Genomic DNA, 19,343 nt, shown 5'->3' with positions numbered 1-19,343 from the left:
TAGCTATTAACAATAATACGTTTTTTGTAACAAAAATCATGAAAAACACATAAAACCCCCTCACTTACAGTACCTCTTACATTGCAAAAAAAACGTTTTAAGATATTTGATCAAGAATCAACACTTTGATCTACACAAGATCTTTATCTAGATACAAGAAAATCTCTTGTTTAATATATACAGTACATAAAATAAAAACAATTCAAGGATTACTGTTGTGCAGAAATCAGGTCTATAGTTGATTCACACATCCTCATGATAGGCTCTTAATTATCAAATAAACCTAGGAATTAACAATATTAAGTCAGTGAATTCTCTATTAAAAGTATTAGTGATCACTATCAGTTTTACAGTTAAACAGGTATCATCATATGGAAACATTATGTAGATTTCAATAACATTGTGACAGTGTCATCATATTTACATCCAGTTGGTTCAATTAAGAACCAGCCAAGTACAACTGAACATACAACTTTAAATCATAATATTAGGGTTTGATTCCTCATTGAGACCCCTAAGCAACAGTGTACCCCAAAAATAATTCCAGACCTTGCCTAGAGATTTCTTAAATCTGAATACCAATGATACTATCCTTATCAGTTTTATATGCATGTCATATAATATCTTAGATCTAGAAACGGCATCTCTGTCTTTCATTAGCAAATTGTTTCATGGTTCATGATCTCTTTTTCTATTTATAGTCAAATAGACATCCTTTTCAACTGGTCTACAATACAAATGTGTTCAAGACAAGTATGATTATAGATGTACCTCTAAAGGGATTGTTCACAATAATGTCTTGAGAGACATCACTTGTATGTTTTGCATCTGTGCTGTTAGTATCTGGTTTGTGTTCTTCTGTGTTTTTAGTATCAAGATGGAAAAACATTTTTAATCTCAAATTTTGATCAAACTGTTTTAAAACAATCCTCTATAAGTGTTTACTTGTTTTTTAGCAAGTTCATCAAATAATTATTAATTAGTAATAATGCAATTACAGTAGCTTATTGTGGGGTATTCATTGTGTTTGTATGTAGGAAAGTTTGTCATGTGCTATTATCCTGGTGAACATCTTCTTAAGACTTAAATGTTGATTTTAGGGTTCCTTACCAAAAATGTTTTGTACATGTACAGTCATGTGAAAAAGAAAGTACACCCTCTTTCAATTCAATGGTTTTTCATATCAGGGCTTAAATAACAATCGTCAATGGTCCTCACCAACTTCTAAAATTAGACAAATCTAGACTCAGATAACAGACAACACATAGCAGATTTCACTATGTCATTATTTATTCAACAAAGAGTAAGCCAAAATTAAGTACACCCTTACTGCTTCCATAGGAATAAGGTAATTAGCAGCCAGGTGCTGCTAATCAATGCATTTGATCATCAGGAAGCATGACCACCTTTATAAAAGCAGAACTTTTGGCAGTTTGGTGGTCTGGAGCATTCAGGTGTGTGTTAACGCCATGCCAAGGAGAAAAGACATCAGCAATGAACTCAGAGATGCAATTGTTGCTGCCCATCAATCTGGGAAGGTTTATAAGGCCATTTCCAAACAATTTAAAATTCATCATTCTACAGTGAGAAGGATTATTTACAAATGGAGAACATTCAAGACAGTTGCCAATCTTCCCAGGAGTGGGTGTCCCAGCAAATTCACCCCAAAGTCAGACTGTATAATGCTCAGAGAAATTGCAAAGAACCCAAGAGCTACATCTAGGGATCTACAGGTCTTGGTTAACATGTTAAATGTTAAAGTTCTTGACAGTATGAACCATCAGAAAAAGACTGAGCAAGTATGGCTTTCAAGGAAGGGTAGCCAGGAGAAAGACCCTTCTCTCCAAAAAGAACATGCCAGCCCAGCTTAGGTTTGCAAAGTTGCATCTGAACAAACCAAAGATGTCTGGAACAATGTCTTTTGGACAAATGAGACCAAAGTGGAGATGTTTGGTCATTATGCACAACGCCATGTTTGGCGAAAACCAAACACAGCGTAGCACAACAAACACTTCATACCAACCGTCAAGCACGGTGGTGGAGGGGTGATGATTCGGACTTGTTTTGCAGCCACAGGACCTGGGCACCTTGCAGTCATCGAGTCAACCATGAACTCCTCTTTATACCAAATTCTAGAGAAATACCTTGTATTCTAGAGACAAATGTGAGGCCATCTGTCCAACAGCCAAAGTTTGGCCAAAATTGGGTCATTCAGCAGGACAATCATATATAATTGATACACCAGCAAATCTACAACTGAATGGCTGCAAAAGAAAAGAATCAAGGTGTTGGAATGGCCAAGTCAAAGTCCAGACCTCAACCCCATTGAGATGCTATGGCGGGACCTTAGGAGAGCTGTGCATAGACGAATGCCCTCAAACATCAATGAGCTGAAGCAATGTTGTAAAGAAGAGATGCAGAAAATTCCACCAAAATAATGTGAGAGTCTGATAAACCCATACAGAAAATGATTATTTCAAGTTTTTCAAGTTCTATAAGCTACTGAATCACGGGGTGTACTTAGTTTTTCACACATGGCTTCTGCATGTTGGCTTATTTTTTGTTAAATAAATACTGACATAGTGGAATCTGTTATGTGTTGTTTGTCACCTGAGGTTAGATTTATCTAATTTAGGACCTGGCAAGGACCAGATTATTTTTTTGTTATGTCTTGATATATTAAACAATAGAATTGAAAGAGGGTGTACTTTCTTTTTCACATGACTGTAAGTGTCTGGGTATTTTTTCTACCATGCATTTCATAAAACTTTCCAAGGCTGTATGTTTCCTCTTTTTTTCCTGTTAAAATTACCATGGGCCTTAATTGGGCCTACTGTATCTGTTTCAAAATGTTCTGCAGTATAGCCTCAAATGATGGATGATATTGTCCCTTACAGCTCAGTCTGTTTTATTACGGTTAGACTGAGCTGTAAAGAAAGATTAATTTATCTTTAAAAATTCAGCTAGATTTGGTATTCATTAGACTTGCTTTCCTTTAGGGATTTTATCTTTCTTGGGAGTGTCTGTCTTTCCCTTTTTTCACCAGTAATGTGATTTTCTTTCTTGAAATTTGAGGAACTGACAATCTCATCTTTTAATTTTCAGCTTTTGTAAAGTTTGGCTCCACAATAACTGCTTGATCATATGCAATAGAGGTGGTGGGCTCCATGTATAGCCAATACCTCTGAGCTACACTTCAGTCAGTACAGAGCTAAGATTCCACAATATCTGTTTCTGTGTAACACAATCAAGAACATTCATGTCAGCACAATCTTGTTCAGTGCCAAAATAAAATCAAAGATTATCTGTCAAGCACAGTTTTTTTCAGGGAACAAATCAGTTCTCTCTGTCCAACTTTTATGACAGGTCATGTTACAAGTGAGATAAATTATATGAACAGTACTAAAATGAAGTTATAATGTCTTAGAAATCTTTAGCATGGTATTATACTTTAATACATTATACTTTAATTCACAAATATATTTTCTTCCTGGATGTCACAGTGCATTGCTTTAACTTTATGTCATTTAAATCAGCAGCTTTGTTTTCAGTCAGCTATAATGGTAACTCTTAGGGCTTATGGAATCTATTGATATACAGTAGTATTATTAGAATGTGATTGGGAGTAATTAAACCGTTATAATGATCAATAACCTTCTATTGAGATAGATTTTGATTGTATAAGTATTTTATGTTTCATTCTGTAATAAATGTGTTGCTTTTTCATAATTAAGACATTACATTCGCAGCTACTAAATTAACCTGTCACATCAGAAAACATGATTAAAGTGGCATCATAGACAGTATACAGCAAACTTCTTATGAGATGGTAACTAAGGGTTTGTTTAAGGATTAACTCATGAAGTTACTTGAATAGTGTTGTATGACCGTACTCTCAGCAAGGCAGAAGTTGTACAATGGTCAAGCACAGCTTGTCAATACCAGCAGTGTTTTTCTCCTTACTAAATTTAACAAGAGACAGACCAGTTATTTGTCCTTGCTGACTGAGTCCTGTTCTGTATGTTCTTTCTCATTTTGGGACAGCTAATATATACTGTAGCATATAACATAACGTATAACATATTACCAATTATCTTCAAAAAGTTTTCATTTACAGTAGCATCAGTTGTGATAACTGACCTGTTCAGACTGGTGATATTCAGACAGTACATTCTCATTAAGCGCTCCTTGGCACTGCACAGCACAGCGCTTATTATACAGTATGATGTTATTACCTTGAACTTGTTGAGGTCATCGTCACTTGCTTAAATGTAATAATAATTCATATATTTAGCTCATGGTAATAGTAACAATAGCTGAAATAAACATTGACTGAGTGGAAGAAAGAGAAAAAATAATTCGCTGTAACTTAAAAAATGACTAATACTAAAAACTGAAGAAACAGTCCAGATTCATATTATGTCATGGTACTGCAGTAAAATAACATACTGTATATACATTTTTCATGTAAAAATGCTTCAGTGATATTTTTAATGATCTGTCTTTTTTTCAGTAATGTGAAGTACCTAGGTCTTATACACCAGGACAACAACACTTCCTCAGATTTTCTTTCCCTGTTTATGAGTAATATTTTTCAGCCATCTTAAAGTGACACAGAATTAATATGTTATCTATTTGTTACAATTATTGATTTAAAACATTTGACTACCAGCTATAAAATAACATAATTCAGACCTTGATTTTTGCCGTTAATCTTGCTAAAAGCAAGCCATACAAAAACATTAACTTCAGAAAGTTCTATTAAATTACTTCTGCTTTGAGTCACACTGAGTTTTCTACAAACAGTGAGACTGGCAATGATGCTAATTGACTCTTTCTGTCTTTTCCTGCCATGCAGCTCATTTGTGTAGAGAATAAATTAAATGTTTCTCTCACTATGATTTTTTTTAATAACAGTCATTAGCATTTTTATATCCCATCCTGCTTTTGTAACAAATAGGACCCTTATGTATAATAAGCAAATCTACCAATTGCCTCAGAATGAAATTAAAAGACATTGAAATTCAAAGCATTGTTTCACTTTTACATTGTAAGCATTTTGTTTATCTGGTTCCAAGAACAGCTTCTCATTAGCAATAATTCTGTGCTTTCTGGTTCTGAGCTTGGCTTCACCCCACAAGTAGGACTCTAGCTTTCAGTCTTAAATTCCCCTAACCAGTAATAAAGAACCTCCGGGGCCTGACAGGTCATCACAGCAGTTATTCAGAAGACAACGTGTGCTGTATCTGTTGGCCCGTGCAGTATTGAATATTCCATCTGGCTTTTTTCCAGAGCTGATGATTAATCTTGCTGCCTCCTATTACAGTTCCTAATCAAGACATTCAAGGGGTGATGGGGCTAACACTGTTTGAAGACTACGTCTATTGGACAGATGGGAAATCCAAATCTCTCCACCGAGCGCACAAGACCTCGGGAGCGGAGAGCATATCGCTGCTGAGCTCTTGGCAAGCTATAACAGACATACAGGTGTACCATCCCTTCAGGCAGCCTGATGGTAATCGCCTTTCTATTCTATTAGTTCAAATTTCAGAGCTGAACAACAGGTAGAATTCAGTCTCATCTAAAAATAGCTATGGGAAGATTACTGTATACCAATAAATATCATTTTAAAACTTATACTGTATTTAAGGTAACATTAAAGCACTAGGCTAAAATTATTATTTTTTCCATCCAAATGTACAGTGCCTAAACACCCGTGTCAAGTAACAAATGGAGGATGCAGTCACTTGTGTTTGCTGTCTCCCAGCGGAGGTTATAAATGTGCCTGTCCCACAAATTTCTATCTTGCTGCTGATAACAGGACCTGCTTATCCAACTGTACAGCCAGTCAGGTTTGTGTCAGAACATTTCCATCATTTTCAATTGCTTATAGTCTTCTATGATATCCAGACCAGTGCATTCTTATTACCTGGTTTTAGGAGGATGAAGATGCAAAGTGATGTTATTTATTATCAAATAAAAGCAGTTTTTGTGGCCTTGTTTGATCAAGCAGATGTTTGATTGAAGATTTATACCTGTAAATAAGCCTGTGGTTCCCCTGCTTTTATTTCTTTTGTTGAAAAAAAGTCTCTGCACAGCAATGGGTTTTGTGAAATATATGCTTTGATATGATTACAATCGTGTTTTACTGTGGTTTGTTGGTGTATAGTTTCGTTGTGGGACTGATGAATGCATTCCCTTTTGGTGGAAGTGCGATACAGTGGATGACTGTGGCGATGGGTCAGATGAGCCAGAGGACTGTCGTGAGTAACTCTGTGTAACTTTATATACTATATCCATTCGTGGGGCAAGGTAGATGAACTGATAGATGAAAATAGATGGAATCTCCAAAGAAAGTATATGAATGTTGTATGAAGTAATTTAGATAGTCATATCTACACATGTATCATATATGATTGATACTGTAGATATATCATATATCACAGAAGACTATTTTTTTTCTCAGTCTAATTAGCAGGAGCTCCTTGCTCAAAGTTAAAAGAAGGGTCATACTGTAATTACTTATTTTTTAAAGTTTGATTAAAAAAGATCATTTTGGGTCACTGTGCTGTATTAGTTTAGTGGGAAAGATTTTTAATCAAATGGCCAGATCTCTGAAGTGTGCCAAAAAGTGACTCATCAGAACAAAAAAAGGAAATACAGTTTTGAAGCATTTTATTATTATTTTAGAACAAATCAAGTATATTGTATATATCAGAAAGCATAGTTACATAATTGTTTAATGCAGTTCTAACTATTTAGTATGACATAAACATGGCAACTGTGCTTTTAAAAGATAGTACCATAAATATGAATTCTAAAACACAACCATAGGCTCCACATGCTCTTTTGCTTTCATATGCTCTTTGAAACTTTAAAATATCAAAATGAGTAACCCTCCACAGCTGGTCCGCAAGTCCTGTCAGGCATACCTGAGCTGGCACCTGAAAATATTGTACTCGGTATGTCGGCCCTTTTCAGAGTCTCTCAAACTGGGAAAGCCTGGCTGCTGGCAAAGAACGGCTGCCATGTGTCACCTGCTCACCCGTACACAAACGCAAGGAACTATGATTATGAATAATGTCAATTTTAGTGTATGTTTGGATTACCTCTCATTTCTAATTTCTATTCTTTCAGAAGGAATCTTATTATTAAGCATTACTAAAGTTGGAAAGGCCTATGTCAAATGACTTAATCCTAATTTGTTGTGGAAGGAAAATAAAAAAACAGATATGATGTCTTTGACAAAGCAAATTCTTTAGGGCCTAAACAAGCACTCGAGTATATTGCAAGAACGTTACTTCCTGTTTGATGGTGCTAAATTGTTCTAAAAATAAGAATCCTGGACACTTGTCTAAATGAACTACCAATACTTTGTTTATTCATCTATTCTATTTAGTTTTTAAAATACTGTACACGCATGTGTACAGTACATGCTTACCCACTAGTTAAAATGTCTATTCATTTTATAGCAAAGATAGATGGAAGATCAGAGATCACATTTTTGGAATGCAATCGCCACCTAGTGATTCATAAGGTGTTGTGTACAGCTGTGATCTTTCATCTAACTATAAGTAACATTACTACGTAAAACACATGTAAACCAAGCCCACATCACACACATGCTACAGGGAACTAGTTCTCTACTCTTACATTGTTTTCCACTGAAAGTGACTCACACATCAGATGGAGATGGTTATAAAGTCAACTGGGGTTAATGTCAGTTTCATTTTTACAGCTGAATTTATATGTCAGCCTGGGCGCTTCCAGTGTGGAACTGGGCTCTGTGCCCTTCCTCCTTTTATATGTGACGGAGAGAATGACTGTGGGGATAATTCTGATGAAGCCAATTGTGGTAAGAAGCAATGCTCGCATTTTTTAAAATGTCATCTCTTTCTGTACAGATTATCTACCTGACTGATTGCAGCTTGTTTTCAGCTATGTTCAACATGATTTTCCTGATTTTATAATAACCTTCTTTCTTCTTCAGATTGCTGGTTTAAATGTACATGTTACTGTGTAACTTTCTCCCTGGTAAAGAATGCAGAGGTGGATATTGCTAAATGAATAGCTAGAGAGCATATAGGGCAGTGTTAGTGGATATGATAATGCATAGGATGTGGGTTCAATGCCTAGATGGGACAGTGCTGTTGTACTCTTTTGCAAGGTGCTTCACCTGATTTGCTCCAGCATAATGCCTAGCAGTACAGATGGGTGCAAATGAAAGTCTCTTTGGATAAAAGAGACAGTAGCATAAATTAGCGTGGGCCACTGCATCAAAAAAAAAAAAAAAAAACAGGCATACAGTAGTCCATAAAAAGCTGTAGATTTCTGTAATCTCAATGTCATGAGGATTATCTTTGATGCACTATTGGTCCATGGTGACCTTTTTGGTGCTACTGTACGACTCTTACCATGAATAAATTACTTGTTAATAATGGAGGGATGTACATCCCTATTTTTGTGAGAAGCGGTGTCCATCTATATCGCCTCTAAAAACTTAGATGATGAGCAAATAGTTGTAATACATAACATTTGTATGACCTTTTGATACAGTCTGTTTCACCCCCAACACAGCTATCCAGAACTGCCACTTGTACTGGATGTTGTGAATTTGTTAAATGAATGTAATAATAATAATAATAATAATAATAATAATAATAATAATAATAATAATAATAATAATAATAATTGCTTATACTTATATAGCGCTTTTCTGCATACTCCACACAAAGCACTTTACAGGTAATGGGGACTCCTCTCTACCACCACCTATGTGCAGCATCCACCTGGATGATGCGACGGCAGACATCAGCTATTAGTGGGGAGGAGAGCCAATTCATAGATGGGGATTATTAGGAGGCCATGATTGGTAAGGGCCAATGGGAAATTTGTCCAGGACTCCAGGGTTACACCCCTACTCTTTTCGAGAAACGCCCTGAGATTTTTAAGGACCACAGAGAGTCAAGACCTCGGTTTCACATCTCATCCGAAGGACGGAGCCTGTTTTCAGTATAGTGTCCCCGTCACTATACTGGGGCATTAAGACACACATGGACCACAGGGTGAGCACAGCCTGCTGGCCCCACTAACACCTCTTCCAACAGCAGCCTTAGTTTTTCCCAGGAGGTCTCCCATCAAGGTACTGACCAGACTCACACCTGCTGAGCTTCGAGGAGTTGGCAGTTGTGAGTTGCAGGGTGATATGGCTGCTGCTAAAGTGTTAAAGCATTGCCCAAAAATCAAGCTTCTTTTTTAACTTCTAAAATCTAAAACAAAGACTGAAATAATGACTGGCATAAAGTCCCATTTTTATATCATCTTTACTGTTCCTGATTCATCAAGTTATATTAATTTATTTGAAGTAAACAAAACAATGTTGCTTCATTTTTTATTTTAACATCAATATGCTATCTTTTATTTTCAGATACTTACATGTGTCTCTCGGGTCAGTTTAAATGTACACAGAAACAGAAGTGCATCCCCTTAAATCTACGATGCAATGGACAGGATGACTGTGGAGATGGGGAGGATGAAACAGATTGTCGTAAGAGATCTTTTCCCTTTCCGTTTTTTCTGTTTCTCATTAATCTTAAGGAGATTAGCTGAGTGCCTGATAGACAGGCTTTCTTCTTTTTATAAACCTTGCCAGTTTGTTTAATAGAAAAAAAATGGACAACACACACATACTACAGTATGTGACTGAAAGCTGTAAGGGCCTAAACTGAGAATACTAAACCTGTTTCACGGGTCAGTAGATTGGAGCTCATTCTTTTAAAGTAAAAGGGTGACATATATTAGATTTTAAACTTTGCCACTGAATCTTTGGTACAAAGCAGATCAGAAGAGTTTATGAAAGGTTTGGTTTTCTTTAATCTGTCTGCTGTAATACTGATGAGTTTAATACTGAAGAATTTTTCTCTCCCTATTGTTCAGCTAAATGAAATTCTCAGTCCCTCTGTATTGCTGACATGTTGAGGTGATATGTGACATAAAGTGTTATTTAGACAGATGCTCAAGGGACAGACTCGTGTTAATAACGATTAAAAGTATATTTTGGTGCAAAAAGTGCAAAGATTAAAAAATTAAGTATTAAAACAAATTTCTGTTTACTCTTCATGCCTGGCTCCTTCTCACCCCTCTGCTAATGCTCAGCACCTGAGATTTAAAGCCTTGGCAAATTTACCCCAGTAGGTTCATTTCCATAAACATGTGAAGCACATGCTCCAGTGTGAGACGCAGCCTGTGGCTGTTTGCACAGAGTGTGCTGTTCAGTGTGGGGTGAGATCTCACCTGGGATTCCAGTTGTCCTAAAGGGGTGATGCTTTGCCTAGGCTAACTGTCACTAGGGGATGAGTATGTGCCAGGTTAAAATGCACAGCAGTGAGAATTAGCCAGGGGTGCAGATTAGACTATGACACAGGACCAAATGCAGCAGTAGTTTATGTACACCAGTAGTTTATGTAATAGTTGTACTGCACCAAAGATGGGAGATTCTACTAAGGATCTTAATTATAGATTTTCATTAAAGCTTACAACATAACAGTACATTAAAAAAAAATTCTACAGAAAGTATGGACATTTTCCTATTTGGCCAAGTCTTCCGAGCAATTGCAAAGAAAAGTAATGCATTTCAGAAATGAAAATACAATCACTCATTAATTGATTTGTACTATAAGAGTACATGAAAATAATAAAATACATATTGCTAAAATGACTGCTCATTAATAAAGTTTTAATATTTTCATTTCTTATTAATGATTTAGCATTGTATGTGAGATATAATATAATTTTCATTTATTTTATGTGTTTTTGATTAAAAAAGCCTCACATGAAATGTTCAATTCTGAAATACATGTTCTGTCGTTTAATATCACATCATATTGGTTTCCTTTGCATTCTGTTCCCTTATTTGCTGCTGGTCTGAATCTGAATACTGCCCATCAGCGGAAAACACTTGTTCGCCTGAGCAGTTTCAGTGCAAGACCACAAAGCACTGCATCTCCAGGCTGTGGGTCTGCGACGAGGATCCTGATTGTGCTGATGGCTCCGATGAGGCCAGTTGTGGTAAGCGGACTTGTGCCAATACAAGCGCAGAGAACCTGAAGTTCACTAAACACAGTCCTCCACCAACAATCTGTTCCCTGGTACCAGTGGGACAGCAAGCTGCTCTTTTATAATTTATTCAGAAATGCAGGGAAAAGGCTGGGAGTGGTTTCATAACCTTTAATTATTGGACTGCATGTTACCTGGTGATTGCCCTGTGTTTGTCATTTTATCAGGTGCCAACAGACAAATGTGAAGCCATATGGGCAGAGTGCCCTATTGAGAAGTACAGCATTTATCTCTGTATGTGCTGGTAAACACATTATAGACACCACATTTAGTTCAAGGTGTTAATGCAGCAATCTTTCTGCCCTTTAACAAATTACACCATTATGTTTGTTGAGCCTTTGAAACTGGGGACATCAGTGGTCTCTTATTGGGGCAAGGTACTGTATATACCTAAAAAAATATATTACTCCCAGCACCTAGTGAATTAGCTTAACACATCTTTCCCATTGTCTTTCCTCTTACATATGTAGGTCTGGCTACTGCAGTGACCTTAGCATTTTAATGTCAGTCATTGCTTTTAATACTGACATTCTAGAGTAAATATCTGTGGAATGTCAGGTCCGTGAATTTTATCTAGAGACATTAAAGTACAGTATATGCGTAATCTGATTAAATGTATTTTAGTTTCAGTTTCACCTTTTTCCTATAACGTACATTTCCTATAATATATGCATACAGTACATGCATACATGCATATTCTAATTTAGACATTAGTTTAACTATTTACAATTTTTTTAAATTATACCTATGTTCTTATTTTCCCTACTCCAAACTGCCCAGTCTACAATAAATGGATTGAATGGACAATAGAAAGAAATAGGTTAATCTTTTTAGGCACTTCTTGGTATCATATGTACTGTATGCTGAATTTCTTTATTTTGTAATATGCGTTCTGTCACTCATGAATATCCATTCAGCAGAAGTACAGTGCAGTCTGTAAGTGGTGTTTATAAAATTGTATAATTTTTCAAACAAAATTCAACAAATTCTGTTAACACACAGTTACTGTATGCTGTATATACTGTAGAAGAGAATGCATGTAAATCAAGTGAATTGCTGAATTATCTATAATGTCAGCCTTACAGATGGGGAAGACTGTTCTGTTGTTCAGCACAGTTCCTTGCACATCCACGAGTGTCTGCCACCTCTTTCCCAGGCTGCGGTGCCCTTGTAATAAAATAATGTCAAATAGTTCCCGCACAGCTCCGAACTCGGAGATCCTCACTGGGCCAAAACGATGAAAATCAGATGACGATCAACTTGACCTGGATGTGTTTGGAGTAACACTTCAGAACTGTGTTTCTCAGTGTACTGTAGCACACTGCAGCCTTCACTGTGTGTGAGTGCATTTTAACATGTTGCAGACTGGTCTCACACCCAGGGATTTTCAGGTGGGAGCCTCCATGGAAAGTAAAATGCCTTCCCCACCCGTGAAGCATGCAGTGAAGGCAGTGAAGGAAGATTTAATGGTGCGCATTAGTGTGTTTACAGTGTATGTTAGGTTTAACTTATGAAACTTTTCCTTCAAATGGAAAACATCTGTTTCTTAGCATTATTTCAATTATTGATTTTTTTAATTCATGACAAGATGCACATTGGCAAATATCCTGTAAAGTTCTGTTTTGATCCCAGGTAATGAAACAATGCATTTTACAATGAATGTGAAAAATATGGTTCAAAACCAACAGAGATGGTAGCACCTCAACTACACATGACGTGTAAGCTAACAACCATCTCTTCAAATAGCTTTCGCGTGATTTTGAATACTAGCAAGGTTATAGTTTCAATTGTAACTCATAGCTAAAATCTTTACTTTTCAAGTCAAGGATATTGTTTTTTATTTAGAATGGGGGCTTCCCTTCACATTACATTACATTTTCAGAATATTTCTGCTCTGCCAGTTTGCTGTTGGTTTAATTATAAAATGTATATCCACAGATCAGTGAATATTTTTAAATGCCATCTGTTTACCCACAAAATATATATTTACTATTCAGAAGAAAAATGTATTAGTGACATACAATTGCTATTCAGATATTTTTGCTGCAACAGATGCCAACATAAACAAGTGAATGAATTCTGTGAAAGACACCCCTGTCACAACACAATTAGTCAGAATCCATCTCCAATTGCTGTCCAGATGTCTGTTTTATCTGTTTTGTATTTCTAGAAATCTAAGGAATGTTTGGTGATACCATATCGTAGGGGGTGCTAATAACACATTATAAGTGAACAACAAACAGTGCCTAACACTAAAGTATTCACTAATACGATACTGTATTTATAAAATATAAATACCTGACTCTATGCAATACATCTTCAGTATGTCATTTTACTGTATAAATGTTTTATGTTTTAAGAGCTATCATATTTTTTTGTTTTCAAGTGATAGCCTTGCCTGCAGCAGAAGTGCTTGCAATTGATTGGGTATCAAGTGTGCAGAAACAAGAGCTTTCTTATTGAGTAATGCAGGAGAGGGCACTGACTGTGGTTGTTGATAATTAAAAAGTGTCAGTTTCTTACAAATTGATTTGTCTCCCATCTCCTGACTGAATGCTTGTTTGTTTTTGATGGTGATTAATTCCCCAAATCCATTACGAGTTTATGTCATATATAAACCTTTTTGTAATTGTTCACAGGTAATTCATTTACAGAATGTCATGTGGCATTTTAGTCCCCCTGAACTGTTAAATTCAAGAGGCAGGTTAATGCCTTATAGTTTTGTTTTGTCTAATGGCATTTAATCATAACAATGAATGACTTAATAACTTAAATAGTAATTTAAAATTTGCATGGCAAATTACAGAGTGTGCCTAATTTACTGTTGAAATCGGTCACATTTTTTGTACAGCTTCTACCAAGTTAACTGTTAATCTTCAGACTTGCTGCAATTTAGATAATATTTTCCTCCTATTTCAGAATTAATCTTACTCATTTGTTATCTTGCATTTTGATTCTAAATGTTTACTGTATGTGAAGCCACTGAGCATAAAATTCAGGTTTAATTCAATAGACAATTAGGAAATACAGCTGTACTATGCCATGGTTATATCTGATAAAAAGCTGACTTTTTATTTCAAGCGTGGACATTTTCTGTAACGATATTTTGTAGGAGGCTCTGAGTGCATTAGAACTGTCTGTGTCAAGATGAGCCTGCAGCAATAGTTCTATTTTTTCCGGGGGCACACAGGCAGTTTTCTGATATAGTCATGTGCTTACTAGCCTAATGCAGTGCCAATCACATACCTGTAGACTTTGGATCTGAAGATCCTGCTCCTCTGAGTCACCTCCAAGTGCATGAGCAGTACATATAGAAAGTTCCCAGCACCCAAAGCACCTCGCAGGAACATCGCCCCCTGGTGGAGCGGACTTGAATACTCCTGCGAGTCCCAGGAGGGCGGTCGATAACAGATACATCGTACCTTGTGAGCTCTGCAGTCACCCCCATTTCCCTTCACTTTTTTACTGATAACTTATTTTTTGTTTTATATTTGATTGACAGAGAAAACTGTCCTTCTTATTGAAAACTGCATGAAAATATCACCCTCCATTGGTACTGTATGTAGGTTGTAATTTCACTTCCTTTACCAATGTAATTTGTGGTTTTAAAATTTTTAGGCCTCATTCTGTACACTATGTCTCAAGCTAGATTTTTTGGAGTCAAGCTTACAGTATTTGTCCTATATTATATTAGTGCAGTTCCTTAATTACACATGCCTTTGCAAATGATAAAGTAATGCTGTCAACACTAAAAATTCTGTTCACATATAATCCAAAAATATTAGTCTTATGTTGCTACTGTAAATATTCACTCTACAACTACGAAGTTAATTTCAGTTTTCAGTTAGAGCATCAAGCTTACACAACCACCTAGTATTAAACAATTATCTAATTTTACAACATATTAAAACTAAACTGACACATAGCTTAAAGCAAATCAGTGCTGTAATCATGAATCTTCTGTTGTCTCTTTTAATGGCTAATCTTGATAAGCGTTTGTCAAATGTAACTTTTGCAATCTTTGATATATTTATAAATTGAACATTATTCTTGTACACTTTTAACATTTGTATTATGTATTAATTTTCTGTTTATCATACAATATGTCTCGATATGTTTTTTTTATACGTCTATGTCTTGTGTCTTGTTCTTTGCATCAGACCCATGGAATAAGATGTAATTAGGTTTTCAGCTAACTCTGGTGCTGTTTAAGATCTGTGTGCTGTCAGTGTTTAAAAACCTAAACTATGCTGGTAGTATTGTGCCTCAGGAGTCTATGTTGGGTCCTGTTGTTTACCATCTATATTTTATTTGTAGACCAAACACTTCAGAAATATGGCTTCACATGACTTATCTCTTGGATGAAACGGTCAAATGGTCAAACGGTCAAATGTTTAGAAATTGTATGCTAAGCTTATTTAAGCCATTAGATTCATATGTGATTTAACCTTTAATTGTGCAGCTGATGCTACACTTTTTATTACCATAAGCAAACTTTTTTATTAGTTTCTCAAAGTATCACAAACGCAGGTGATCTCCAATATCCTATAAATTCAACCATTACGTTTGTTTTCACAGCAGTAACACTTTTTTCTAACAAACCAACAAGTCAAGGGCATTATACTGACCATAATACTTCAGACGCAGACAACACAATTCCATCTATTTTTGCCAGCAAAATAAAAGGACCCCTTAGGTTTTCAAACTGACCAGCTATGGAAAAAGCTGATCTAATAGGCAGAGGTAGCTGTCGTTCAGTGAATTCTGACTACTCGGAGACTTATGGGAAATTCTTAGCTCTCTCTTGTATTTGCTTGATTTTTTTTCTTTTTGTTCTTTTTCTTTCTGCCCATCAGTGAAGTGAAGATCACATACGTTCTTGTCAACCTGTCATAAGTACACACCAGAAGTGTGCAAAAATACACATTTTATTGCCTTACCAGCATATACATACCCTATCTCCCATTGCCAGTAAGTAAATGTGATAGTGGAAATAAAAGATTCATTTTTCCTTTCTTTATTTGTTTTCATTTTTTTGAAGGCAAAAAAAAACCATCCCAGGTCCTGTGTTTAAAATAAATAATTGAGTTTTATTTTTGCTCATCATTAAACATTAGGGATAATATATATATATATTATATAAGTGGTATTAGAGAAGACCTGTGTGTGCTACAACTTCAGAATTTAGAATGAACAAAGACAATAAAATGAGATTATTGCTTTTTGACTGGTTTTCTTCTGGATATTTCTTTCTAATGCATGTGCTGAGTAAAACATACAGTAAATCTCTGAGGGTTCAGACTGGACCCTAACCAGGCCTGTACTATGTACTGTATACTTTCCCCAATAATTCAAGATTATTAAAGGGTATATCTGTTCCACAAGGACATTGATCTTGGGCTTCTTTTAGGGAGGGTTCTATAAACTGATAATACAGTGTATTTTAGTTGGTTCTAAATATTAGATTATTAAATTTAAAATTCATACTTGTTCATACTTGATCATTTTAAATTGACTCCAAATGCTCCAGTCAGACACATTGGTGTCCTTTCTGATCCTACTCTAAGCTATCAACACTGTATTTGGAATGCCGTTTAATTATCCTTCTGCATTGATGTAACATTGCTCAAGTCAGATCCTGTTTGGTTATGATTAATGCTGAGAAAGCTGTATTTGCTTCCTTTTTTTCTAGAATTGAGTAGCATAGCGCCTGCTAGCAGGGATCTCCAAATACCGACTGAAAAAATCAACTTTTGTCCACACATAATCTAAATCTGCTTGGAGTGTCATGCTGCAGTCACTACTCTGGTTGTTTGTAAAATACAGATAGGATTTCATTTCAAGATCTTGCTGTAAAGCTTTATATTGTGAATTTTCACTGTGCCATATTTGAGGGACCTTTTGCATATGGATTCACACACTTTTTGTACTGTAGCTTACATTCAGTCAGTGCAGTTCTCTAAACTGCCAGAGAACATGTTGAAAACTGTGGGAGACTGAGCCTTCTCTGTCTGTGCACCAAAGCTGAGGAATTTTTCATGTTTCCTTAAGAAACTCTGAATCCGTGAACATTTTTAAAACTTGAAACTTTTTACTTTTCTTTGTTATTAATGTATTTTTGTAAAGTACCATAAGATGCATGACATTGAATGGCACTACTTTATATAAGTAAAATATAATTGTTCAATTGGTTTATTAAACCAATGTGAAACATATTGGAATGAAATGGAATTAAGTCTATCAATATTTAGACATTTCTCATTCATTGCTTTTCATAAAATATTGTTTGTTAACAAATAAAGTACAGTAGTACACCAATACCCTGAGAACTAAGCAGAACTTAAAATGGGGGTCTGTTAGTGTTAGATCACCTATTTTAAAGACTCTTCCTTGAAGGCTGAAGAACTTTAGATTTTAGTCTTGAATGATCTCTAAATACTCAATTGAACAAATCGTCTGTTTAATTGATCATGACAAAAGTGTTACATGTTTTTAGAAAATTGTGATGTAATAGTGTCGTTTCAGTTGAATTAGCAACACAACTTCACTGCGGACAGTTTAAGAGATTGTAACACAACATACTGTAGTGAATACTGCGATTACTCCATTGTGCAAGTGCTTCTCATTATGTATGTTAATAGGCACTAGGATGTATATTATAAGGCAATTCCAACACAATGCACAGAGGAGAAGTAGCTTTGGTCAGGGTGAGAATTCTCTGTGCATGTGTTGTTGTCACAAGTGAAGTTTAAAAACTTAGCTGAACAGGTCTTCAGAAAGCCTACTACCTGTGTTCTGATTATGCCAGTTAACACATACATTTTATATGGGAATAGATTAATCCCTTGAAGTGACATTTAGCAACACTATGGGAAATGTAATGAGCCAAAACATGGAAACAAGATATTGTTTTTCACCAAGTCACTTCCAAAGATTTCATTAGTGTCATACCGGGACATAATGGATATTTTCATTTATCCTTCATGAATAATTTATCCAGCTGCTGCAGTGAAACATGATCTTAGGTGGACTTGACTGAGACATCTTTTGATGCACCTACTGCAGCGATTTCACAAAGGTGCAACGCATACGCAATATGTATGCATCCATTCCTTTTATTTATAAAGAAATTGTGTTTCAATTTTGAAGAGTGAAACCTGGTTTTCAGGAAGTTATCAAAACAAGGTTTTTTGTCATTTTTTAATAATTCAATAAGTTTTGGAAATTTCTCTTTCTTCTCTAGGTTTAAGACTGCTGTCCCAGCTTACAGTTAACAGGTTAAATTAATTTTATAAATGAATATTGGCATACAAGGAGACACACTTGGTTTGTGAGGAAATGTAATGCGAAGTATTGATCATTTGTACTTTAGACGTACAGAGAAGACAAAGCTTAATCAATGAAACATAGCCATTTCCTGGCAGTTGTATAACCTCTGAACCAGTTCTTAATATTTGTTCCCTTCACTCTTGTTGAATTTGCACAACAAAATAATAGGGCAGTTTTCATGCCCAGCTATGCTACTGCTACATTAGGTGTGCGCAACTTGTTGTTCCTAATGTTTGGAATTTGAGGACTGAAGAAAGTTTTGTATATTTTTTCAACCTTTGAAAACTAAATAAAAAATCTTCCTTTAGAAATTAAAATATATATATATAATACATAGCACGTACAGTATGCAGTGTCTGGACGAGAAAGATTATACAGTATCTCACATGCTTGCATACTGTACTGCTCCAGTACAGCTTTAAATATAACTCTCATATCTCATTGGTTTGTGTTTAGGTTTTTATACTATAATGAAAGTATATAACAGGTGAGAAAAAAATGCGGTTTCTTTTTCATGCATGGGTAGCAATTACACTCCTGTGACATCTTAGAAATGTGTTTGTAGGTCACAGTAATGAACGTGTTTTGCAAGGGCAAGTTTGTTCTAATTAGTAAAGAAAACAGCAGATCCTACAAGGCAGTGTGACCTTATTGCGACTGGTGCAGTGTGGCCAATATTTTCACAGTTTGCAACACAATGAAAATAAGATTGAAAAAGTTATGTTCAGCTATGCAGCTGGTAAATTAGAAACTCAAATTATATTTGAAGCAATCTAGAATAATTTTAATTCCCTTCCCAAACTTGTGTTTTCCATTCAAAAAACATAAAACCAAAAAATATTAAATGGCCCACAGCCTCTATTTGTATACATAAACAGTTAATGCTATTTATGTATAAA

At 35.6% G+C, this 19,343-nt stretch overlaps 1 protein-coding gene across 4 annotated transcripts in view; it reads left to right on the top strand.

The window, feature by feature from the left end:
* Nucleotides 1-19,343, top strand: part of LOC102685206 (low-density lipoprotein receptor-related protein 1B) — a 461,586-nt gene that overhangs the window by 379,260 nt on the left and 62,983 nt on the right. For all 4 annotated transcript variants that reach the window (XM_015358626.2, XM_015358625.2, XM_015358624.2 and 1 more), the window contains 6 exons: nucleotides 5,327-5,515; nucleotides 5,704-5,852; nucleotides 6,170-6,263; nucleotides 7,739-7,855; nucleotides 9,428-9,547; nucleotides 10,948-11,067. In XM_015358626.2, coding sequence (XP_015214112.2) covers nucleotides 5,327-5,515; nucleotides 5,704-5,852; nucleotides 6,170-6,263; nucleotides 7,739-7,855; nucleotides 9,428-9,547; nucleotides 10,948-11,067 — 789 coding nt within the window. The remainder of the gene's footprint in view (nucleotides 1-5,326; nucleotides 5,516-5,703; nucleotides 5,853-6,169; nucleotides 6,264-7,738; nucleotides 7,856-9,427; nucleotides 9,548-10,947; nucleotides 11,068-19,343) is intronic.

Source organism: Lepisosteus oculatus, chromosome 12, assembly GCF_040954835.1.
Source record: "Lepisosteus oculatus isolate fLepOcu1 chromosome 12, fLepOcu1.hap2, whole genome shotgun sequence".
NCBI classification, from domain to species: domain Eukaryota; kingdom Metazoa; phylum Chordata; class Actinopteri; order Semionotiformes; family Lepisosteidae; genus Lepisosteus; species Lepisosteus oculatus.
This window is presented reverse-complemented; position numbering and strand designations above follow the sequence as displayed.